The following is a 27,298-nucleotide window of genomic DNA, read 5'->3' on the forward strand; positions in this document are numbered from 1 at the left end:
CATCCAGATTCAATTCAATGGTAATGAGTAATGACAGTGTTTAGCTGGTCTTTGGAATTTATAATCCGACAGATGACAGCAGCCCTCAAAACACCATCTATCTTTGTGATAGTGTTGACTATACTCTCACTGCCCCTCGACCTTCCAAAAGGTACTTAATTTCTCTGTTGAAAAGTTGACAAGGAAATGAAAACAAAAAAAGTGAACTCCACTTCATGAATGCTTTATCACCTTCGTAAGTTTATATGTGGGTTGGGTGTGGTGGCTCACGCCTGCAATACTAGCACCTTGGGAAGCCAAGGTGGGTAGATCACTTGAGTTCAGAGGTTCGAGGCCAGCCTAGGCAACATGACAAAAAAATACAAAATTTGCCAGGTGTGGTGGCTTGTGCCTGTTGTCCCAGCTACTGGAGAGGATGAAGTGGGAGGATCACTTGAGCCTGGGAGTTGGAGGTTGCAGTGAGCCAAGATTGTACCACTGCACTCCACCCTGAGCAATAGAGCTAGAACCTGTCTCAAAAGAAAAAGTTAATAAATGAAGCCAAATTATCACAGGATGTATTTTTGAAAAGTGAGGGTTAGAAAACATTAGATAAAAAGGAATAAAGTTGTGGTGTTTCTTACACAAACAAAAATTTAAGTCTCACAGGGACATGTTACTTTTACCTAGAGGATCAGAATTGTCTCAAATGGTTTCTTATTTGTCATATGCTTAATGTGCATTCAAATACCGGTGGCAATCTTTAAAGAAAATTAAATATGCTGTGTCTTAGAAATCAAATAGGAGAAACGTAAGAATGATAAACTTCCAGGTTGTTAATAAGAACTTTTTTGAAAGGTTCTTATCTTGGGTACTATAAAAAATTAGAAAGACATCCTGTGGATTAGTTAACTCTTCGTAAAGGTCATTAAGTGGCATTGCATAGCAAGGCTGATTTAAAAATAAGATATGCTAATTTACGTACTGATAGTAGAGTAAATGGAAACTACTAATAATGCAAAATAAGTGAGGCTATCCCGGGCTTTGTCACTTCTTGGTTTATCAGTATTCATAATAAAGTGTAATTTTAAAATAAAGTGTTTTCTTCAGCAGATAGTACACAATTCCCTGCAGCTGAAGAATGGAAAATAGATTAGTTCCATGACAATTATCTTGGCTTATCACCCCTTTAGCGGGGCCCCTCTACGTGTTTTAAACCTTTGCATTTGCATGTGAAAGCTAGTGCCTGGGAAATGAAAACAATTGTTATAATTCAACCTAGTGAGCTCTGTCCAATAGGAATTCAAGGTGCAATGTGGCTCACTGTCCCTGCCCTCCAGAAGCCCACTCTAGAGAGGACACTTATTTTCTTTCAGAGCTTAATTTCCAGATATAGGAAATGAAGAACTCGCAAGATTTCACTTTGGGAGATTTTACAATAGAGAATTCCTTTGCTGGTTTCATTGTCACCTGCCCCAGGTAACTCATGAAGTCTTATGAGAATTGCCTCTTATTCTTCAAGAAGGATTTCTATATACCTTCCGCTATGAAATCAGCCCCAGTCCTGAGATACACAAGCTTGCTACCCAAACTTAACTCACCCTGACCTGAGATGAATGGGGCTTCCAAAGTCTTTCTCTGAACCAACTCCTCAGCGTCCTTACAGATGCCTCATGAATGAATGCTCAAGGGAATACAGGGAAGAGAGGGGGAAACCGTAAAAAGCTTCTGTGGGCAGACTTAGATAATGATAAATGATAATGATGATAGTTATTTTTATATCGCCAAAATAGATCCCACTTCATTTACTATTTTCTACCGATGTACCCCTTCTCCGCACTTTTCCTCGTGCCGTGATACAAACGGGGCTTCAAGGGAAAAGTGGGCCCCTTTATGAATGGCTGGTTAGGGAGAGAAGCTTGGCTATGTGTGGGTTTGCCGCTCATTGCAACATGATTCATCTCAGCTGGTTATGTGCAGAGAGCAGCCGGCAGCGGGTACCCAAATAGTTGCAGAGAGAAGTTAAAAGGGATTGTTTCCTGCTGAGAGTGCAGAGGAATTGCTTTAAGGACTCCCTAAAGCACAGCCTCCAGCGAGTGAAGGGCATGGGCAGGGAGGCAAAGGAACAGCAGCGGCTGACGGCCCAGCTGACAGGCAGTTAGAGAAAACAGAAACTGGCCGTTTAGAGCAAAGGTTTAAGGCCCAGATTTGAGTCTAAAAGGTGTAATAGCAAATGGTAACAAGCTCTTGGAAAGCCCCAAAGGAGATGCTGTATGTAAGGAAGAGCACGACCCTCCAAGCCCCTTAATGCAACGTCAGAGATGAAATGCACCAGGACAGAAGGAAGTCGTGGCGAGCGGGAACCAGGCCTCCTGGAAGCCCCAGCTTCCGAAATGACCACAGAGCCAGCTACAGCGCTCTGTCCCTTCGCCTGCCTTTTCCACACACCTCCACTTGGCAGGTAGGCAGCAGCCCCTGGACACAAATAAATTAGGCCTAAAGCCTAAAACACCAAAAGATTAATATATGGTGTTTGGCTACTTCACTGTGACTAATTCATTATGTGGAAGGAAAGAAAAATTCAAATAAATTCAAAGGCCTGGGCCTCAGTGAATTTTTGGTACACTAACCTGGAAGCAACAAAGATCCTGAGAGGAAAGGAAAAGGAAAAGGAAAAGGAAAAGGGAAAGGAAGGAAAGGAAAGGAAAGGAAAGGAAAGGAAAGGAAAGGAAAGGGAGAAAGAAGAAAGAAAGAAAGAGAGAAGGAGGGAGGAAGAAGGAAAGAAGGAAGAAGGGAAGGGAAGGGGAGGGGAGGGGATGGGAGAGGAGGGGAGTAGAGGGGAGGGGAAGGGAGGGGAGGGGAAGGGAGGGGAGGGGAGGGGAGGGGAGGGGAGGGGAGGGGAGTGGGAAAAGAAAAAGGAAGATGGATGGTGAGAAAGAAGGACAAGACCCCTCCACCCAGGGATAAGAAGAAGCAAAGAAGCTGGTGAACTGGTGAGGCCTGAGGGCCAGAGATGAAGAAAACCATCGAGAAGTCTAGGAACAAAATGTCATTTAGGTCTCACTGTCTGCAGTGAACATGTCTTTATTCTCATGTTCTGAGGCTTTGACATCTGGGACCTCGCTGACGATGGAAGGGCAGTCCCTTCAAGGTTAGCCACTTTCTAGTGACAGTGAACAACTCACTCAAGAGCAAGCTTTGTAAATGCAAGTTGACCCAGAGCCCACACCTCCAATAGGCTCCCTGTCAGAGTCTCACATGAGCGGCCTCTGTGCTCCAGAGCCTGTTGAAATCATTCAAACTACCAGCTCTAGGCCTGTTCACCCTGCCTTGCTTGCTGTCCTTCCCACAGAAACCACTGTACGGATTCTAGCATACAGTTTCCCCTCTGCCCTTTCCTCTGTCTCCAGACCTGCCCTGAGCTTCACCTTGCAGCCCCTCAGGGTGTGGTGTGCCCCTCCTTTTGGAACCTGTGAGAATAATAACTACCTTTTCAATGGCCATCATCTCCTATGCTGTTGGTTTTGCCATACCTAAACAAAGTAAAAGCGATATTTAAAAACACAGCTCCCAAACCATCTGTATCACTCACTAAAAAAAAGGTCCATTCTGATACCTCTTGAAAACAGTCATTTTGTAACAGGTGAACATGGAATAAAGAAATTAATGTTTTAGGCTGGGTGCAGTGGCTCACGCCTGCATTCCCAACACTTTGGGAGGCTGAGGCGGGTGGATCACTTGAGGTCAAGAGTTTGAGACCAGCCTTTCCAACATAGTGAAACCCCGTTTCTACCAAAAATACAAAAATTAGCCAGGCATAATTATGGGCACCTGTAATCCCATGTACTCTGGAGGCTGAGGCAGGAGAATTGCTGGAAACTGGGAGATGGAGGTTTCAGGGAGCTGAGATCATGCTACAGCATTCCAGCCTGGGTGACAGAGTGAAACTCCATTTCAAAAACAATCAAAAAGAAAAAGAAATTAATCTGTTCACTACATCTTTACTCCTAGATTGTATCTCACTAAAAGTATTTCTGAAAAATTCCTGTTTTAAAATTGTGAACTGAACTAATTTAAGATCCACATAAGATGATCAGATAAATGTCTTTATATTTTCTTCCAAGAACATATTACCAGTGAATTTACCAAATTTGCATCTGGCTGGCATCAAGAGGTTTTAATATTATATAATTGTTATAATATCGTTATTATTCTTCAATACATGATTATTAAATCTCTTACAATAATTACATGGCAATGAGCATGGCTTAGATTCCCTGTGATGATCCATGAAGCTCTTATGCCTTTGCAATGAGGCCCCTGGGATCAATTTTCAGACACTGAAGGATGGGGTAAGGTCATAAATGGGGTGTGCGTTCAAGAATTTACATTCATCTCAGGAAACACTCAGACACCACTTTTGGAGAAGAAGGAAAAAGGATATTTGTTTTCTTATTCATCTCTCTCTCATAAAACTAGACTGCAGGGAGATTTTTTGGTGATTTGGATTTCTGAGGAACCCATTTTATCACATGAACTTAGAAACACTTGCACATCATATGCTGTTTGCCTGCAGTTACTTCTCATTTTAAGCTGGAATTACCTACAGAGTTGCCTCCCCCATGTTACTATACTGTATGAGAGGCAGTCTCCTCTAAATGAATTCCTGATCATCTTAGTATTTTGTGAGATTACCAAAACCAATTTGACTTGGCCCCAGGAACCTGAGAAGCAAAAAACAAAACCAAACAGAAACAGAAAAATAAAATGATGCACCAGGAAAACGTACTTTTCCTGTTTCTAAGAAAGGTCTTGTAGATACGACCACAAATGTGACGAAGGTAAGGTAAAAGACTCTGTCTTGCGAAAAACGATCCAAAATTTCCCAACTGCTCATGTTCCTTGTTCTGTTCTTAAAAAATGTTTCTCCTTTATTTTGCTGGGTTGAGATGCTGTCCTTTCAAGATAAACCATGGACGCATGTTAAAATCTGCAAATTCTTTAAAAACACAGTAGAACCTGCTTCTAGAGGAGCCCCTGTCCAGTGCGACAGCTGAGTAGCTGCCCTCACTGACTCTGAAAGGGAGGCTGAGCTTGCCCTGGGTGTGCTGTAACTATGGTGTTCCAGTTCCAAACGCAAGAATGCTACTGAGCAGGCAAGGATGTTTACATCTAGAAAGTTCAATGCACACGTTAAAACAAAGATGTGTTTTAGATATTTCTGAACCAGGAGTAATTACCAAAACTAAAACTGTAGAGATTCTTACACCATGACAGCTCGTGTTTATAATGTCTCCTCCTACATCCACATCTTCAATCTCTGGTCCTTTATAGTACTTGGGTCACACTGCTTTGGTTATAAAGTTAAACTGTGTATTTCCCACTCCCAGGGTAGCGAGGCTCATTTGAATGCTAACGAATTAGATCATCCTTAAAAGGCCGCTATCAGAAATCAGACAACGTGGATATTTTACAGCATTTCATAGTTTCAGGGCAACCATGTCACTGACTCAGCATGTCAAGGCAACACCTATTTAACAAGGACATTTTTCTGGACCCCATTCTAGAGCCACAGTTTTTACCTCAAGGCTATGTTACATTTTCTCCTGGCAAATTGTTAGAGTTAATAGAATGCTGTGGTTCTGTTCTGGGACTGCTCATCAATCATACTGCTTTTTAAATCACAGCTTATGTAATTTTTATTCATGACACTTCAGTAAGTTACTTAGAAGCATCACATCTAAAACAACCCAGGGACCCACTCTACAAAAAGCCAAACAAACAAGATTTGGGGTTTTGTTTCCCAATTCTACTCATGATATACGAGGCTTTAACTTGCTTTGTACAGTAAGGATTAAAATGCTTAATTGGCTGTAACTAAGCAAACCGAATCCTTTTGATTCATCAAGCCAGCCAGCTTTCAGTTTCTGACATCAAAATTTACACTCTCTGTGAAAAAAAAAAAAACAAGGCCACAGCGACATAACATGAAACCAACACACAATTAACAACACTTTGTTCTAATTATCTCTGGGCACAATTAAAGTTGCCCCTATAGTTCATTTTTCTTCTTTGATAGCTCTTAGAATATTTATGGAGATTAGTCCTTGATGCATTGGCCTTCTCTGAGATCTGGGGTTTTCTTACAAGCTTCCACACAAATCTAAGTCAGGCAAAGTAACATATTTATGCAGATTACTTCTTGACATACTGGCTTTTTCTATCATCTGAGGTGTTTCTAACAAGCTCCTACCTAAATCTGGCCCTGGCAATGCAGTGCAGCCACAGACCGGCCCCCACCTTGGCTTTCCTCACGCGGACCATGTTTTTTCTTTCCCTCAGCAGTTGGTCATAACTGACAAAAGGTCATGTCTTGATTGAACAAGCTTCCAGGAGTTGGAAGGCCAGGAGGGCCGCTGTAAAACAGCAACGGAGATGCTAACAAAACCCCAAGTAAGATGAATCTTCAGCTGCCTGTTACTGAGACACCTAACTTACAGACAAGTTCAGCTTCCTCAGATCAATAGTGAGTCAGGCAAAAAGAGACCGAACGCTGATCAAAGGCTTTTGGTGATGGGAGAACTTCAATTTATGGAATGCACGTATTTTTCTACACTCCAAAGGAGTTTCTCCTGAAGTCACTGGGGCATGCACTTTAAAGTCATAAATATTCGCTCCATACCTCAGGATGGTTTGCGGTGTCACTTGGCCTGTTTGTTTTGGCATGTGACTTGATGCTCTACAGATGGACTGAAGTGCCACGAGGATCTTCACTGTGGAAAGTGAAGGGGCTGTTAGTTAAGAACACCTCTACACTGATTAGAGGCTTGCCGAGGCAACGGCATGAGTCTTAAATGTGAATGATGCTGGCTCTTCACGTTGATGTGTGGGATAGATAGGTAGTTCCATGCGCTTGCACGTATGAACAGGCTGAGCCACTGGGCCTCATCTCTGGCCATAGGTGCCCTGGCCCCAGACAGGCCCATGTCCTGAGGCCTCTTTGAGGCTGTTTCAGGCTTTTCTGTTTTTGTCTAGGCAGTTCCCTCTGCCCTCCTTTTTACCATTTTTGCCTAGAGAACTAGCAGAAAGCCTCAAAGACTCACAGTTCAAATGCCACTTCTTCGTCTCTTTGCTTTCTCTAAAAATAATTCAGTTAGATACTTCTGTCTCAGGCGTCCCCAGACTTTTTACACAGGGGGCCAGTTCACTGTCCCTCAGACCATCGGAGGGCCACCACATACTGTGCTCCTCTCACTGACCACCAATGAAAGAGGTGCCTCTTCCTGAAGTGCGGCGGGGGGGCCGGATAAATGGCCTCAGGGGGCCGCATGCGGCCTGTGGGCCGTAGTTTGGGGACGCCTGGTCTTGGCGCTCCACTGAGTCTTGTACAGACATTTTTCTAAAATTTTAATGTGTGTTATTACTTTAATTAATTCGTATGTTTTTGTCTTCCTTCCAACAATGTGAGTATCTCAAGGGCAGAAAAGATGTTCTGTACCACTTTGCAATTTCCTGGCATCCAATGGGAGGCCAGGCCCAGAAATGCCAAAGGTGGGAGAGGAAGATGTGGGAGAGAGATAGGCAGGCAGAAAGAGAGAGAGAGAGAGGGGGAGAGAGAGAGAGAGAGAGAGAGAGAGAGAGAGAGAGAGAGAGAGAGAAAGACAGTATGCCACAAGAGGGAAAAAAGACAATAAGCAGTAACATACTTTTCTGGGTGGTATTAAAGTAATTCTGACATTTAAATAACCAAAACACAAAATTTTGCCAAATCTTTGATGGAATTTATGGAACTGCTGGTAAATGCTCTACCTGCCAAAGGCCAAGAGGTGGGCCTACAACTGAAGCCACGCCAATGAGATCAGGAACTTTGATGGGATGACTAGGAAAGAGACACAGCCTTTTTACAGTGCTGCGGATTCAGTGCCATCACGTGGAAAAGGCCTTTCTGAGAGCCGAGCTAGCTCAAATGAAAGCAGGACTGAGAGATGGAGAAAGCTCTCTGATACTGTCTGAACCCTGGCATTCTCCATGCCTTGTTACAGCTGATTGTCCAGTTACATAACCATTCTTCCTTTGGTTAAGTCAGTTTGACTAGTGTCTTTATGACTCACAACTGAAAGAACAATCACAGAAACAGTACCTTGAAAGAACAGCAAGATTTCCCGCATGATAACGTTTTCCCAAGATTTCGGATCGTTGCTATTGTTTCAGTAGCCTGCGGATCCTCTCAATATTATATCCTGTACTGAATGACAATGGCGGACCCTTGGAGCATGTGGGTTATTGGGTGCTCTTTGTCTAACTGTGCTGCCTCCATCAGCTTCATTTCTGAGATTCTTGATTTTCGTTCTTAAATAAGAAATCTTCCTGTCTATGGGCATGACTGCTTTAAAAGCAAATGGTATGCTTTAAATATTCTATCGCAAGACATATGTATAAGGAATTAGGCACTAGGATGCTTTTAACATTGTAATAGTGAAAGGGTGTGAACAAGCTAAGTAGTGAACAGGGAGGATTAAATAAATGGTACTCGGTATCCATTTGATAAATTTCTACATAGCCATTATATCACATTTTTCAAAAGTATTGAATAATTTGGAGAGACAGTTTTGATATACATAGCAGGCCATGTAACTGTACACAATGATCTTTCACAATATCCTAATTTCATTAGGTACAATAACAAAAACACAAGAAATATATTTCTTATATTTAGAAATACATTTAGGCTTTTCTGTATCATTGTATACAGATACAGATACAATCATATTTTATGATATCCTAATTTGATTAGGTACAACAATAACAAAAAGACAATAAATACATTTATGTTTATATATATATATTTATATAGTTAAATGTCAATGAATTGGTATAATTATATTTATTTTCTTATGGTTTTTCCAATTTTCTGTAATGTGACTACTACTTTTATAATCAGAAAATTGCTAGTACAAAGTTACATAATGACATAGAATGGATTTTTTTTTTTTTTTAAATTTCAAGCCCCTTTACCAAAGAGTAGTTTTTTGTCTCAAATCGTAGCTTAGTGATTTTGCTAGGTAAGCCACAGTTAGATGTAAAACAACTAAGATAAAGACAAATGCTGGATACTTTAAGACAGGGATGTCTGGTGTTACTGGTCAGCAAACTGTCATAGAATCTAAAGATTAGAAGGAAACAATTATGGATTTCTATTTAGAATACCACTGGAAAGCTGCCTTATAACTTTTTCATTTCTGTTACATTGTCTTAAGATAGAAGAGGAAGAAAGTGAGAAGAACAAGATAAGAACTTAAAGCCAAATAGAAGTAGAAAGAAATTAGCCTGTTCCTCTTACTGGCAAGCAGAGAAAGCCAAACCTGGACATATCCATGGCCATATCAGGGAAGCCCTCAAAGGTGGCACAAAGCCACTGAAGAGCACTTTAGATGACCTTTCCTCAGGCTCCAAAGCTTGTGGCACCGGCCACATGTGGGAGGGCCTCTAGATCTAAGTCTGAAGACCCAGAAAACGTTCTACTTAAGGGGAGGCAGGAGCACAGAAAGGTTAGATTAAAAGGTGGTTAAGATCAGCTTCATTCATGTCTCGGCAAAGGATACGAATGCATTCTTTTTTATGGCTGTATAGTAATCCATGTTGTATATGTGCCACATTTTCTTTATCCAGTCTATCATTGATGGGCATTTGGGTTGGTTCCGAGTCTTTGCTATTGTAAACAATGCCACAATGAACATACATGTGCATGTGTCTTTATAACAGAATGATTTATAATCCTTTGGGTATATACTCAGTAATGGGATTGCTGGTTCAAATGACATTTCCATTTCTAGATCCTTGAGGAATTGCCACACTATCTTCCACAATGGTTGAACTAATTTACACTCCTACTAACAACGTAAAAGCATTTCTATTTTGCCACATCCTCGCCAGTATCTGTTGTATCCAGACTTTTTAGTGATTGCCATTCTAACTGGTGTGAGATGGTATCTAACTGCGATTTTGATTTGCATTTCTCTAATGACCAGTGACGATGAGTTTTTTTCATACATTTCTTGGCCACATAAATAAGACCAATGAAAGCAGAGAGTAGAATGGTGGTTACAGAGACTTGGGGGTGCTAGAATGCAGAGAGGGTGGTTAAAGCGTATGAAATTTGTTAATAATCGAGTATTATACATTTCAAAATTGCTGAGTCCATTTCAAACATTCTCACCACAAAAATGTTAAGTATGTGGGGTGATGAGTATGTTAACTAGCTTGATGTAATTATTACATGTTGTATCCTAAATTGTATCACTTTGCATGCCATCAATTTATCTAATCATACATTACCAATTTACAATTTTTCAAAAGACCAACGAAAGCTTGTTGGGTTTAGTATAAAACCGGACCTAAGTTGTTTTGATAGCTTTAAATATCATTCTAAAAGCGGTTCTGTGGTTTTCAGTCCTGACTGTGCATCTGAATAATACACAGAGCTTTAGAAAAATACAGATGGTTGGTTTCCGTTGTAGACTAAAAGAGCTGGGATTTCCTGGGTTACCTTCCAGACATCTGAATTTTTAAAAGCTCTATTTCTGCTCTGGCTTTATCCCCCTAGCCTGCTTGTCGATCTCATTTTTGCATTCACACTTCTCTCTCCTGCACCACCGGTTTCGCCCTCTCCACTAGACCACGGCCATCAGCACACTAACAGGCCATACCATCAGCCATCAGCTAGCTGCCTTTGCAAGCTTCTCTTGTATCCTGACTCCAGGTTTGACTCTCTTCATGTCTGATCCACTTCAGAACTATCTATACATGTCTCCACATGTTTTCCTCCCCATCCACTCCCATCAGAAATGGTTCCTACCCAGGTCATAGCTGACCATGCCTTGCCAGAGCTGAGGATGGATTCTGTGCTCCATCTTGCCTGTGCTCCTAGCAGCACTTGGCAAGGATGCCCTTGGAGCACTTTCTTCTTTAGACTCCTACAACCCTTCACCTTCCACTTTCCTCCTGCCACTCCACATGCTCTCCCCAGGCTCAGGTGCTGGCTCCTCTTCCTCTGTCAGACCTCTAAAAATGGAGAACTTCAGAACTTTGTCCTCTGCCTTCTTCTTGTCCATTTACAGTTACTTCTGATGGGACTTTAATTAGTCCCACGATGCCGAGTGTCATCCGAATGCTGATGACTCTCAGATCCGTATCTCTAGCCCTGATCTGGACTTTGTATGTCCACCTGCCTATAGAACATCATCACTTGAATGCTTAATAGGCATCTCAACTAAACACGGGCAAAACCAACAGACGACTGTATGCTAATTTTGCTAACGCACCTTTCCTCCAAGGCTTGCGTCTCTCAGAGATTTGGTACAACCTCACGCTCAGTTGCTAACACCAAAAAACTAGATGTTATCCTTGGCCTCTCACTTTTCCTTATATTCTACATCTAACTGATCAGTAATTCCTAATAGATGTCGCTTCTGAAATATATTCCTTGACCATTTCTTACTAGCATAGTATACTGGAGTCACACATTGGGAGTTGAAATTCTGACTCTCACTGACTACATACCTTAGCCAAAATATCCAAATTTTCTGGGGCTCAGTTTCCTCATCTGTAAAATGGAGATGATGATAGTGATAACTACTGTTGGAGCTCAGGAAACAGTATCCCCAGATGAAAGCCTCAGAAGCCAAAGTTTTTCTCTGATCTTCTTGTCGTCCTATCTCCCAGCTCCATTCTCTGCCATTTAGTCACAGAAACTAGAATCCCTCTCCTCCAAGGAAGGTCAAAGAAATCGGAAAGCTAGTCATAAAACCTAAAGAGTGTTACTCTAATTTTCCTTCTGCTTTTATATGTAAAATCTGACCGTAAGTCAATTATCTGACCTCCTCGTTTGCTATAGGTCATGAGACCCCCATTCTAGAGGAGGTTTTGCCCCACGCCCAGAAGGAAAGAATGCTGCAAGCAGAAGCCAAGAAGAATTTAGACAGGCAGGCCTTGTGGGGTTCCCCACTCGGCCTACTATCATTAGATCTTACTCTTTTTTTCTGTATAGCCATCTGTCTAAACAGTTCTCTATGTTGAACCTAAGCATAAAAATGGTCAATTTTTCCTATGTCTTTGAGTCCCCATTCTGAAGGCTCCTATGGTATACACATTTATGAAAATACATGTGTATGCCTTTTCTCCTATCAATCAGTTGGCCTCATGTCAGTGATTTTCTGTGAACCTTTAGGGAGCCAAGGGCTCCCGCTGGCCCCTATGCTATCCTACCCCACCCCACAGGGTTATGAAGATGAAATTAGCATAAACATAAATGGTAATCAGAACAGTGGTGTCTGGGATATAGTAAGCCCTACAGGAAGTCTTGCCAACATGGTTATTTTTATTCCCACTATCTCTAGTCCAATTAAATTAATATGGTATGATTATCATTCCCTATTAGACCTTGGCACCTACCCTAGACCAGTCTACTAATGTTTGTCTAAATCTAAAAACAAAAAAATACCTTCTATCTGGTCTCCCCACCCCTACTATGTCCCACTATTAGCCCACTATTTAAAAGCAGAAGGATTTGTCTTTATAACTGATAAGTCACATCATTGCTTCTTCCCAGTTTAAAATTCTCTAAATGGCTTCCTTTTGAATTTATATCATTTTCTAAGTCTTTATTGTGACCATGGCCTATAAGGCTCAACAGGGTCTGGCCCTTGTCTATCTCTCTGAACTCATCTTCTTCCGTTTTTAAAATTTTGTACCTTCTGTCCCCAGGACACGCTGCTTATTTCTGCTTCTTGGACTTGGCTGAGCTTTCCAGCAGCTTCAGGTGGCCTTTCACATTTGCAGCTGCCTCCTCTTGGAAAGTTCTTCCTCCAGATCTTCCCACAGCTGTCTCTCTTTTTCAAATTTATACGACACCCAAATGGCTGATGTCAGAGGTGTTCTTCAGTATATACCTCTCCTACCCCTAGCTCACACTGTCTCTGCTACTAACTCAACAAACTTTTCTTACTTAGAGGCATATAGTTGCCTATTTATTTGCTTTTTCATTATTTTATTTAAGTATATGCTTCCTGTTTCTGCCCACTTGGGTAGGGACCAAGAAAACCGATCTAATCCCTGTGCATAGAACAGTGTTTGGTCCACAGAAGATATTTAATATATATCTCTCAATTATGAGTTCTACATATAATTGTGATGCACTGCCAGGTTTGTCTATTTTAAACTACCTAATTTTAAATAGGAATTACTGATTAACAAAAATGCTTATGCACAGCACTTTAATTGTCATACTTTCACGGAAAGGTATAATTGAGTAGAAAAAGCTGTTACTCACCATAACACATTTAATTGCCATATTTTTCTGCACAGAATAAATCATTCCTATAAGTGGACAAGTTCTTTCAACCTTGAGGCTGTCTGGCTAAGTCATCGGCATGTGCTTTTAGGCTTAGGACTCTCAGGTGGTGGCCAGCCTATTCTCCCCATGGCTAGAAGCCGAGAATCAGAGATGCTGTGGGAGTTGGGAGTGAGCCCAGGGGATGTCCAGCCTCACTTTCACTCAGGTGTGCAGTTGTCGCTGAGTGGACAGAAGGGCCCTGTGGGAGTGTCAGGAGGGGGCCCTGAAGACAAACAAATCATGCCTTTCAAGGAACCTGCCATGAGCAAGCCTGGGACCTGAGGTGAATGCCCAGGAATAGGGAACAGGGAAGACTTCAGGCGAAGCCAACGGATTCTGGAGGACAGGTCTGGGAAGATCGCTTGAATCAGTGGTCTCTGGTGGGTGGGAGAGAGAAGTGATCCTTTTAGAAGCAACCTGAGACATGGCAGTCCTGTTGAGAATGGTGAGCTTTGTTCTAAGTCAGGTAAGCAGTCTCTGAAACAGCAGGATTTAAAAAGCCAATTTTCTTTTTTATTGTACTTTAAGTTCCAGGGTACACATGCAAATCATGCAGGATTGTTGCATAGGTACATACATGGTAAGGTGGTTTACTGCCTCCATCCCCCTGTCACCTATATCTGGCATTTCTCCCCATGTTATCCCTCCCCAACCTCCCCACCACTCCTGTCCCTCCCTTAGTCCCCTGCAACACAGCCCAGTGTGTGATGCTCCCCTCCCTGCATCCATGTGTTCTCATTGTTCAACACCCACCTATGAGTGAGAACAAGCAGTATTTGTTTTTCTGTTCTTGTGTCATTTTGCTGAGAATGATGGTTTCCAGATCCATCCATGTCCCCACAAAGGATACAAACTCATCATTTTTGATGGCTGCATAGTATTTCAAGGTGTATATATGCCACATTTTCCTTGTCCAATCTATCATCCATGGGCATTTGGGTTGGTTCCAGGTCTTTGATATTGTAAACAGTGCTGCAATGAACATATGTGTGCATGTATCTTTGTAATGGAATGATTTATAATCCTTTGGATATATACACAGTAATGGGATTGCTGGGTCAAATGGAATTTCTATTTCGGTCCTTGAGGAATCGCCACACTGTCTTCCACAACAGTTGAACTAATTTGCATTCCCACCAACAGTGTAAAAGTGTTCTTATTTCTCCACATCTTCTCCAGCATCTGTTGTCTCCAGATTTTTTAATGATCGCCATTCTAACTGGCATGAGATGGTATCTCAATGTGGTTTTGATTTGCATTTCTCTAACGACCAGTGATGATGAGCATTTTTTTCATATGTTTGTTGGCCTCATGTATGTCTTCTTTTGTAAAGTGTCTCTTCATATCCTTTGCCCACTTTTGAATGGGTTTGTTTGTTTGTTTTTTCTTACCTGTTTTAGTTCTTTGTAGATTCTGGATATTAGCCCTTTGTCAGATGGGTAGATTGCAAATTTTTTTTCCCATCCTGTTGGTTGCCAGTTCACTCTAATGATTGTTTCTTTCGCTGTGCAGAAGCCCTGGAGTTTAATTAGGTCACATTTGTCTATTTTAGCTTTTGTTTCCAATGCTTTTGGTGTTTTAGTCATGAAGTCCTTGCCTATGCCTATGTCCTGAATGGTTTTGCCTAGGTTTTCTTCTAGGGAAAACCCAAATTTTTTTAAAAAAACATAGAAAATGCTGCCCTCAGGTACTGAGAAGTTACATAAAATGTGCAAGTGGCATCTAGGTAGTTCATGTGTCCCTATGACACAAATGTACACCAAACAATTTCTCCTCCAGGTACCAGGACCCTAAACACAAATTAGAATTTAAGCACAGGGGAACCAGTGGCTAGGTATGAGGGCAAACGGTCTACTCTTCACTATGAAGAGCTGGAAACAGCTGAAACCAATGCACTCAGTAGAGAACACAAGGCTGAAAGGTCAGAGTGTGTGTGTATAATTATAATTTTTATAACTTTGACTCTTGGCACTGGAGGTGTTTTTAGGAAGGTAAAAGTCTTAATTAGCAAAATACTTGGCCAAGCATGGGGGTGGTATGGAATGAGCCCATGACATGGCATGCAGAGACCTAGATGGCGCCACCAAAAAAAAAAAAAAAAAAAAGACAGAACTTGGCTGTGGGAGAGGGTGGCTGAGGGAGAAGAGAGTAAGTGGTACAGAGCTGGCTGCATTCTAAGGCGGGATCTGGGAACTGAGGAGAAGGGCTACTGAGAAATGCCCTGCAACCAAAGGATTGAGAGCAAAAAGAAATATCAAAAGACATACTTGAGGCCCTTTGCCTCCAGAATATTCTGCCATGACCCCATACCCTTCCTAGGGTTGGATTTTGGAAAAGTCAAGTCAAGGGGTCTCTGATTTCCAAGTGTTTATTGTGACCATGACCTCTAAGGCTTAATAGGTTCCGGACCTCGTCTACCTCTCTGAACTCATCTTCTCGATAGTTCATAGGAGGTTGGTGCATGGAGAAGAAAGAGGAATTGATTGATGAATGTGAGCAGGAACCTACCCCAGAAATGGTCACATGAGAGAATAATCCAGGGGTGATTTGCTTAGATAATATTAATGTTCAAAGTCAGGGGCTCCTCAAGTTGTTTTTGAATATAATTGTCACAGTAATCAAGAACATAATATAGGAGTCATCTCTGCATTTTGTTTTCCACACCTTCTTGGAACCTGCTGGGGGAGCAGGAATGAAAGAAGACTGCTTTCTACCATCCCGATAATCATTCCTTTCTGTGACCTACAACACCAGGAGCCAAGAGATTAGGGTATACAACTACAGTCATTTCAAAAATACACTGATGGGGTGCTGGTAGAGTATTGGTGAGCATAGCTGCCTTCCAAAAATATGCTGATGGAAAATATTCTTTGTGTTTTTAAAATCTTGCTGTGCATCAGATTTTGCCAATTATAATGAATTCCACTGCAACTTTCCAAGGAAGCATTTTGTTAAAGCATATAAATCCATATGGGGTCTATGACCAGCTCTGACTGTAGACTGTCAAAATCAGTCCTCTATTTTCCCACAACAATGTTTAACCCATGCAAAAGATCCTAGACACTGAGAATATGGAGCAAATTTTTTAAAATGAAAAAAATTAAGTAGTATATAAAATTCATATGAAAATGAATTACATGTATGGCAAAAGACATCTATATATTACGTAAGAAAAAATATATATATTTACAAACATATTTGTATTTCTTATTTTATATGCTTTATGTTATAAAATTAAATGATCTTATTCCCTATTCAAATAGAAGATAGTAAGTTGTGAAGGCAAGAAGAAAGTTCACTTAATATTGAACAAAGAATTGTAGGAAACAAGCAGTGACACTATGACTATAGGAAATTAAAAAAATAAAATAGTTTTATGAATTAAAATAGTGGGGCTTAATGGCACTTATAGATCATCTATTGCATCCAGCTAATGCTGGAATCAAGAGTGGTTGCCTGAGGTGTAGAGGACTGTTGATGAAAAAATAAGTACTGCTTCTCTTTTACTCACTACATTTGAAGAAACATTTGCTGCCATATATATTTTTTAAAGACCTCTTAGCTTGATTAAGTAAAATGTCCTTTACATTGTTGTCTCTAACAATGACATGAACTAAGATTAATTTTCTCTGTAGCTATAAACAAAACCCTAACAATTTATGTACATGGTCCTATGGCATCAAGAAATGGTAATATCAACTGTTTCCTATTGTGAATCTAGTTAATTCAACCTCAAGACAAAGCTACAAGTTTCTTAAAACTCAAGTAGGAACCTCAGTTTCCCTTGAGAAGCTTTCCTATATTTTATAGTGACTATCTTCAGAAAATGACAAATGAATGAGAACCCATGAGGAGACAAGGGTGATTGCTCGCTCTTTGCCCAGAGGGAGTTGCTAGTGATTCCTTTAGTTGGTCTTTCTTCTGCTCTGTGTTTGAAGTCACTTGCTTATCTGTCTGCCTTCAGTCACGCCTATGTGGAGTAGCTGAAATCTTTCATTCACAGTCCTTATATTACTAATCATTGTACCCAGATAAGTAGGAAGAACATTTTTAAAAAGGTGCAGGTTTGGTGTGGATGAATAAAAGAGACTATACACAGGCATCGTTTTAAAAATAATTACTCAAGTAATCCTCATTACTTCCCTGTAAGGCCAGTTACTATTACTATCCCCATGGTTCAGCTGAGGGAACAGAAGCTCAGGGAGCTGTGATGGTTTCAAAGCTAGAAAGTGATCGAAAAGGGATTTGAACCAAACCCCAAGAATTGAGCTCAAAGTGCATAATCTCACCATTCTGCTTTATTATCGCTGAAGAAATTAGTGTAAAATGGACACGCTCACTATAGACAACGTGGTAGATCCAAGGTAGAATTGCAGAAACAAAGCATAGAAAATGAGGCCTCTCTGGGTCTTCTTCCTTCATACTAGCAGAGTTTTCAGGATTCCATATGGGAGAACTGTGTTTTTAGATGTTGAGTGAAGGCCTTTCATAAGCTTATCAAAAGGAGGTAAGTGAACTCATAGAAAAAAAATCTTTGCTGAGTCCTTAAGCATGTGACATTTCAATCAAGAGCTAGTAACTGGAATGGTCTTTGATGGCTGCTATAAAAATTCATGAATTAACACTTGAAATAATGTCAAATGCCACTAAGTAATAGACGGGTGTTATCAAATACTGGTCTGGAGGTATCTGGAGGACATTGGTGCTCCAAAAATCTCAAGTCTCCTTAGCCAGTTTCAGCTCCACTGTTAGATGCTTTACACGTTGAATTCCTGCACGTTTGTTTGTTTGTTTTAAGAGATGACTATACTGATTAAAATCTCTCTGTGTGTGTGTGCAATAGTCTTTACATACTATTAAATATTTTGTTCATTCATTCATTCATTCATTCATTTTGCCAGTTACTGGAGAAAACAAAGTGAAATATCACCTGGCCTGTTCCCACGAGGAGCTTGCAATTTTAGAAACTAATCCAGTTTGAGCGCTGAATTTAAGTTAAAATCAATGGCTGCCCTATGTACTCCTTTTAAAACAACATAAGGTTAAGATCCTTTCAGTGCTAACTTTTTGCTCATTGTAGACAAACAAATCTTAGTAGGAAATCAGATCGTATTAGTCTGGGAGAACTGAAAAGGGAAGATTTATACTCACTCAAAATCAGTGCCAATAAAAGAAGCAGAACACTTATTTTTCTTGACGAGTGTAAAAATTACTTTGTTTCTTACCTCTAGAGCTTTCAATCTCTCTAACAGCAATTTGGTCTTTTCTTTTCCCTCATCTGTACTGCTGCTTTCACTCCTTGAATCCTCATCAACCACCATGTGAAGATCTTCCAAAGCTTCCTTACGTTTTCTCTCTTCCTCTGACAGCTTTTCCTGAAGCAAGAAAGAATTATGGTTTTCAATAATCTCCACTGAAAAATAAGCATGAATGTGAGGCTGAAAAGGCCAGAATCATCCTCCTGCCTATGCATTCTTCTGGGGCTGGGAGTTTGCTAAACAAATTCCAAGAGGAACTTATTTTAAAACATGAAGTAGATATTTTTACTGAACTCTGAAAGGACAAAGCCATTGGGTCACCACCTCTGAATGCAGATTTCTTTTGCACAGTTGGAGAACTGACCGAGCCAGCAAAGCCATAGGTAGAGTCATGTGGTTAATCCAATTTTATCTGCACAATGAAACTCAGCTACACTGCAAACTGTGGAAAAATACATCAACTTTGATACCTTGATTTGTGAAAGGCATAGCTCCTCAAAACAGGATCATTAAAGTCACTGGATATGCAGCCATTTAATTAAAAGGATATAAAATATGACAAAATACTGAAATAATAGAGATTTCAGAATTCAAACTCACACCAATTAATTCTTACAGCAAAATAATGACACAACTTTAAAGGACCACTTAGTCCCATTCTGTAACACTGTTCAGTGTTCGTACTTTGGCCTTGAGGCAGACATAAAGAGTAATTTTGTCTTGCCTTACTGTTGGAAGCCCCTCACTCGACCTTGACCCTGGAAGCTTTTCTGAAAGTAGAGGAAGTACTAAGCCTTATGACTGGCTCTTGTTTTTCAAGGGGAAAAGAAGCATCAAGAGATTATTATAGGAAAAAGGTCCATCCATTTTGTGCATGGAGACTCTTGCTCCACACACTAAATGACATTCTTCCATTACACTATTTAATTCTAAACACAACACTGCCTTAATATTTGTTTGAATGTAGGTGGTTGTCAACTATCTGGGCAAAACTGGATTATCAGTGCTAGGAGACTTCTCTATATTTTAGTACTAAGCTAAGATCAATTTGCAAATACAGAAGTGCAAAAGATATATTCTTACCCTCAAGCTCATACAATCTACTTAGAAAAGAGCGTAAGAAGAAAAAAACAAATAAACAGGGTTTTCAAACTGTGTTCATCAAGGTGCTTTGATGGTTCCAAAAATATTTGATTTATTTTTTGAAAACAAATTACAATGTAAAAATATGTCTTAATGTCTATGTATCAGTGTATATATATATATACATAAATCACTTGAGACCACAAGTCAGTAAACTCATCCATGTTAAACTGTTACATACAGATTTTAGGATATAATTTCTCCTGTCATCTCTGTATATATAAATGCATACTTGGTTAGAAAGGTTGTAGATCTTTATGAAATCAGAGCATGCCTAACTGCATACCATGTGCAGGTGTGAGTTCAGCTCAAATAAATGCCAGGCAAGTTTAAGATGCACATCCACAGGCCAGGAAACAAATCCAGGTCATGGTAGCATTTTTATAGTTTTGATTTTTCAGGGTTTGGCCACCTGTCAAACTTCCATTTCCCATGACAAGGAATATGAAGTTTGTAGATATTGTTACTAAACAAAGAGGTACTTTTACTTCTCTTTTGTGGTTTGGGATGACTGTAAGTAAACGCTCTCCTGGGTTGATGAAGCAAGTTGTTTTAAAATTATCTTAATTTTACTTTCTGTATGTAGTTTTTCATTCATCATTCAGCATACTCCACTTATATTTTATACATAGACATACGTGTATACATATATATATATGTACACACACACATACATACATCCACACATACACATACGCATATTCACAGTCACACATTGCTAAATGACAGGAATAACTTCTGAGAAACGTACCCCTAGGAGATTTTATCATTGTGTAAACATCATAGAGTGTATTTACATAAACCTAGATGGTACAGCCTACTACACATCCAGGATATATGGTACCTAGGTTAGAAACCTGTATATCATGTTACTGTACTGAGTGCTGTAGGCAACTGTACCACACAATGGTAGGTATTTGTGTATCTAAATATATCTAAACAGAGAAAAGGTACAGTACAAACATGGTATAATCTTACGGGACCATCATCACACATGTGGTCTGTCATTGACCCATGTCTTTATGAGATGCATGACTCTTTGTGTGTGTGTTTATGTGTGTGTGTGTGTGTGTGTGTGTGTGTGTGTGTGTAGAGCCTGTAATAATAAGAGCTCAATAGTTAATTGAAACAAAGAAAAGCAAAGCCACTGGTGTGGTAAATAGAAAGCCAAAAGACTTTGGAATGATACATCAGATTCCAGGTCTACCATTTATTTAGCAGTTTGGCAAATAATCTTGGACAATTTTTTTTTTTTGAGATAGAGTTTTGCTCTGATGCCCAGGAGCGCAATGGTATGATCTCAGCTCACTCACTGCAACCCCTGCCTTCTGGGTTCAAGTGGTTCTCCTGCCTCAGCCTCCCAAGTAGCTGGGATTACAGGTGCCTGCCACTACACCCAGCTAATTTTTGTATTTTTAGTAGAGATGGGGTTTCACCAGGTTGGCCAGGCTGGTCTCAAACTCCTGATCTCAGGTAATCCACTCACCAAAGTGCTGGGATTACAGGTATGAGCCAGTGTGCCCGGCCTTGGACAAACTTCTTAATTTCAATAAGTCTTGATATCTTTGTCTCCTAAACTCCTAATGAGGCTAATGCCGACATACATATATTCACACACCACATAGTGAATTATTGTTATTCACAGTGGTTATGTTCTATAAAATGTTAATGAACACAATACCAACTCAGGAAATGTAAAATTATTTTTCTGAGGAAAAGTACAGAGTTAGGTTCTTGTGAGCCTCTGGTCACATTTTCATTAACCAGCCATTATATAATCTTGTTTTACGTGTATTTCTATTTAAAGACACCTTACATTTAAAATATACTGTTGATCCATTGACACTGAACTAACAGCTAATAGCACTGTAAGTCATGCTTGAAGGAAGCTTATCTAACACACAGGTGTTTTCTCTGTAGAGCACATCGCTCTGTAGAGCCTGTGTGGTTAGGAATAGCAGACAGTGCTTCGGCACTACCCTCAGGGCCATTTCAAACAGTGAAATCACCCACAAAAAGCACAAAATGCAAAAAACATGCCACTAAATAGACCACAAACAGGTCACTTGTTTATTGCACGAAAGCTAAAACAAGAAGGCACAGTGCTGCCTTGCTGCGTCTCAGCTAGTAGCGTGAAGCTGGTGTGACAAATTTTTCACCATTCCAGGTATCTTCATGAATGACCACAAAAGTGACATAAGTATTGGTTTTCAGGTCGCAAATAAATTTTTGTGAGTAGGCAGTTTGCAAATGCAGAATCTGCCAATAATGAGGAGCCACTACCCTACAAACACACACACACACACACACACACGTACCTGGACACCGTGTCCAAGTATTATGATGTGGAAATAATTAAAGACAATATGGGCCGAATGCGGTGGCTCATGCCTGTAATCCCAGCACTTTGGGAGGCCGAGGTGGGTGGATCACGAGGTCAAGAGATCGAGACCATTCTGGTCAACATGGTGAAATCCCGTCTCTACTAAAAATACTAAAGACAAAAAAAAAAAAAAAAAAAAAAAAAAAATCAGCTGGGCGTGGTGGCGCGTGCTTGTAGTCCCAGCTACTCGGGAGGCTGAGGCAGGAGAATTGCTTGGACCCAGGAGGTGGAGGCTGCGGTAAGCCGAGATCGCGCCATTGCACTTCAGCCTGGGTAACAAGAGCGAAACTCCATCTCAAAAAAAAAAAAAAAAGACAATATGGATCACATATGAGTATTTAGATTACATAAAATGTAAGGGTCACTTTACATAATGTGAAGAAAGGGCAATCAATGAAAGTTGTGAGATGTGATTCCATGGAAACTGAATGTGACTCATACGTTAACACAGTGATATAACTTAAATAGTTAGAGAGGCATAGGGAGGGTGTTTGGTCAGAGAACATTTTAAAAGTCTCCTAGTCAATAATAAGTTTTGTCCTTACAGGTTGATAAGGAAATCAGTTTGATTATGATAGAGAAAAACTTTTTGAGAGAATAATTGAATAATAGAATTGGGGAGAAAACGAGGGAGAAGATGCTTGGAAATGAAACAAAAATTCAGACACAATTCATTCATTTGTTCGTCCAATGGATGTTTTGTTAAACACTCACTACTGGCCATTTGCTGATCTAGGTGCTGGAGTATGGAAAACAGGACGAAGTTCCTATACCCCATGAAATTGTATTCTAATGTTAAGAAACATGACACACTCCAAATCGAATCTGTAAGTAATATAATGTAATAATAGCTGGTGGCAAATGCTATGAAGAAAATAACACAACGTGATGGAGAGTGGGATGGTTAGGGACAATGTTAGATGTGGTGACAACAGAGTGAGGCCGAGTGAGGAGGTGGCCATTTGAGCAAAGGCCAGGTGATGAGGAGGAAGCAGCAGTGGTCTGGGAAAGAGCATTCCCAGCAGACAGACAAGCAAAGCAAATGCTCATGGCGGGGCCAAGGCCTGCCTTGCTGGCCAGCTGAGGGAGACTCTGTGGTGGAGAACAGTGACTACAAGAGGAAGCCTAGCAGGAAACGAGATCAGAAAGACAGCTGGACCATAGGGGATCTTGCAAGGCATAGGAAGAGTTTTGGGTTTTATTTTAAGTGCACTAAAGAGGAACTGGAGGATAGAAATAGGAGAGTGGTAGTTTCTGATTTATGTTTTAGAAACATCATCCAGACTGCTGCAATGGAGAATGGGCTGTGGAAGGAAGGAGCTAGGAGACTAGCTGGAAAGTCATTAAATTGAAAGATATAAAAATCAGGAATATTTTGAAGAGTTTGAATCAAGACTTACCAAAAGCAGTTCTTAGGGTGGATCAGAATCTACCATGGTGGTTGGGTCAGATGCCCTGAATTCAGTGCTCAGATTTTATAATTTTGGACCTTTCTGGGAAAATCATTCCAACTTTTTAGGCCTCAGTTTCCCCCAGACATAAAATGAGGAGTTGGACTCAATGTCTCTTTCAGTGTTAAAGTTCTAAGAATTTATTACTCAAGATACAATTTTCAGAAAGAAAATGTTGTCAAGGCACTCAGTGGTAGCATAAATGACAAGAGAACAGAAAAAAGCACCTCTACATTTTGTAATAAGAAGGTTGTTAGTGGGAACTTGAGAGCTGTTTGACTAAAGTGTGACAACGGTACCCAAATTGTCAGTGGTTAAGCAAAAAGTAAAAAGAGAGAAAATAGAGGCAATTTTCTCAGATGCTCATTTGAAAGTTCGGCAGGGAAGGAAATCTAAAGAACTGTAGCTGAAGGGCATTGTGGAGGCAAACAGAAACCTTTTTCAAGATAGAAAAAAAAAAACGAAGTTGTTTGAAGAACTAAAGAGGAAAGGGAGTGCCAGAGGTAGTAGCAAAGGTGGGAATGCATGAAGAGATTTCCAAAGCCAAGAAGGCAGGGGATGAGGGTGCTGGTAGAGGAGCCAAGGTTTGGAAAATGCAGTTCCCTATAAAATATCACTTACTTACTTACTTATTTATTTTGAGATGGAGTTTCCCTCTGTCGCCCGGGCTGGAGTGCAGTGGTGTGATCTCGGCTCACTGCAACCTCGGCTCACTGCAACCTCCACCTCCTGGGTTCAAGTGATTCTCTTGCCTCAGCTTCCCAGGTAGCTGGGATCACAGGCAGGTGCCACCATGCCCAGCTAATTTTTGTGTTTTTAGTAGAGATGAGGTTTCACCATGTTAGCTACGCTGGTCTATAACTCCTGACCTCAGGCAATCCACCCACTTTGGCCTCCCAAAGTGCTGGATTACAGGTGTGAGCCACCATGCCTGTCCCCCTGCAAAATATCACCTATAATTCAATTTCTCAGTAAGTATTTCTAAATCATTAGTATGTAGCCTGAGTTCTTAGAGAACAAGGATTTGAGTACAAGTAGCTCATTTGGGAGACACAGGAAACACCCCTGGGGAGGTAGGGGAGTGACTCAAGGAAGGGAAGAATTATCTGACCCCAGGGTGAGAGAGCTGAGGTATTGATGCCCCAACCCTGGAGGAACCATTAGCTGAAGCCAGTTCTTGGGGCGTTCATTGTTCATTTCCTGGCTCTTCCAGCCTGCTAGAAGCATTGAGGCTCTGTGTAGTACTCATGTAAAAATGCTCTCTGACACAGATCCTAGCAGCTGGAAGTCACAGGGTCACTTTGAATGGTTCTGGGATGTAGGTGCTGCTGATGTGCTCGTGGCAAAGAGGCTTCAAACCTGCTCTGATGGAATGCCACCCAGGACCACAAGCCACATTGCATACTACTCACAGGCTAGTCACTGACCTAAAGGCTTACTTCCTTGTGCTATTCATGATAAAATACCCTGATACAAATCCAGAAGGTGGGGTTCTCTTTTATTTCTTAGTCATTTAAGATTAATCTCTCATTTCTTAATCATTTACCATTGAGAGAGAGTATAATGTAACACTGAGAAAGAGAGAAAATGGAAAGGACATACATGGAGTAAGTGAACAAGCAAGAGAAACAAAAAAAGTGGAGAGACAGAGGTAGAGGAAGGATCTGAGAGAGCTGAGAGAAATGTGGCAATACCCTATTCACAGATCACCACAGTCCATTTTAGATAGAATAGCAGTTAGATTTATCTTACACTCATAAAAACATGATGGTATTTAAAAAGTCAAGTATATGGATTCTATCTAAAAATAAATAACTCATTTTAATCCGAAAAAGTATCAGAAATGTCAGGTCCTTTGCCAACTAAGAAACTGAGATACACACACAGTAAAAACAGTAAGACAGAGGTCAGAAATGTGTAGTGCTAAATACTATGTATTCTTCTTATGAACCTTCAAGAAGGAAATAAGAAAAATAAGCCAGGCCCACTCAGGGGCATGCCAAAGTTGAAGAGAATAAGTTGATTCCAGAGGTGACTTGTTTTCATTTTTATGGCATTTAATCAGCAGTGAATTCTATAAAAGTGAGGCTACCATACAAACAATTTCCACTGCCCACATATTTCATATATGATTGAGACCATAAGAGCTTGTTTACCTCAACAAATACCAGCTAGAACTCAGAAAGCTAAAGATTTAGGAGCTCAGTTTGTATCAAAGGGTTTAAATTAAATTTCACCTTGTCGGTACATAAAGCAATCCTTAGGGCTGTAAGTTTCTCTAAGTGGTAACCAGGGTAATGTTTCACTTTTGGGGGAGCCTCCTCTTTTGTTCTCAAGCAGTCAACATCATCAGGCCTTTGTAAAATAACATCAATCAACATAAATCTCTAGGCTGCATCAATAGAACTCATGACAGCTCAGGAAGCTTAGTCCAAAGCTTGGGTACCATGGCTCTTCATGGATGGCCAGCTGCTGCTCAGTCTATACCCTTCCCCAAAATGTATAAATGTGACTTATTCATCTTCTAGTCACTGGTTGTCCCCAGCCCAGCACAGAGGAGGTCTCAATCGATATTCCATAGGTCATTTTGGAATTCATTAACCATGCTATTCAACTAATATTTGCTGAGCAGTTCCTATATGCTAGGCACTGAGGAAGATGCCAGGCATACAAAGTGAGTAAAAACATGCATGGCCCCTGTTCTCGTGGAACTTATGGTCTCTCAGAAGAAGATAGCTATTAATCAAAATGTCATGAGCAAACATAAAATAGCACCGTAGTGCGTGCTGTGACGAAGAGTTCCGAGGTGTTCTGAGAACGAATAATAGAGTGATATAAATGAGAGGTTGGGAGAGGTTTCCCAGATTGAGATCTGAAGGCACAGTGGGAGTTAACCAGGAAATAACCATGATGTGAGAAGAGGTGGGGGCAACTGAGAAGTCCAAAAGTAGGCCAGGGTCACTGGGATGGCAGGTGAGGCTGGAGGGGCAGATGGGGCCAGGGCCCTTGTCAAGGAGTTTTGTCTTTACCCACAGAGAAATGAGAAGCCAGTGAATGGAATACCACTGACTATTTGCAAGTATGGTGGCAGTGAAGGTAACACAGTCAGATTAGAGTTGTGAAATCTCTCTCGGATACAGTGTGGTTGGGCTGGGGGAAGTTAACACAGATGTCAGAAAAACAAGGTGCTGCTGCAATTGGCTAAACAGGAGTTGACTGGGCCACTACTGAAACGATAGTCCCACACAATGAGAGCCCACAGTTTGTAAGGCATTTCGTAACTAGAATTCTTTAGTATCCACTTTCCCTAACAATGACAACCAATATTTCCTTATTTCAGTGTTTCTCAGAGAATGCGCCACCAGCCACCAGCATCAGAGTCAACAGGGGCTGGGGGAGGAGAAGAAGTGCTGCTTGTTTAAAATGCAGATTCCTTGGTATACTCTGGCCCTGATGAGTCACAGTACCTGGGAGTGGGGCCAGGAATCTTTCATTTTAGAGAACACTACAGGTAATTCTAATCCATGCTGAAGATGAAGAGCCTCTGGACAAAGACACTTGAGCATAGAACATAAATCACTTTTACTTTAGATAAGCATTTGAGGATGCAAGTTTGATTTAATTTCTACTAGTAATAAGTGAAATTAACAGATAATTAATCATCCAAAGCAACACTCACTGAAGAGTAAGAGTG

At 40.7% G+C, this 27,298-nt stretch overlaps 1 protein-coding gene across 15 annotated transcripts in view; it reads right to left on the minus strand.

The window, feature by feature from the left end:
• NCKAP5 (NCK associated protein 5) overlaps window positions 1-27,298 on the minus strand; it is a 986,396-nt gene that overhangs the window by 271,891 nt on the left and 687,207 nt on the right. For all 15 annotated transcript variants that reach the window (XM_074399885.1, XM_074399884.1, XM_074399883.1 and 12 more), the window contains one exon: window positions 18,595-18,744. In XM_074399885.1, the coding sequence (XP_074255986.1) occupies window positions 18,595-18,744 (150 nt within the window). The remainder of the gene's footprint in view (window positions 1-18,594; window positions 18,745-27,298) is intronic.

Source organism: Saimiri boliviensis, chromosome 5 (assembly GCF_048565385.1).
Source record: "Saimiri boliviensis isolate mSaiBol1 chromosome 5, mSaiBol1.pri, whole genome shotgun sequence".
Taxonomy (NCBI): Eukaryota; Metazoa; Chordata; class Mammalia; order Primates; family Cebidae; genus Saimiri; species Saimiri boliviensis.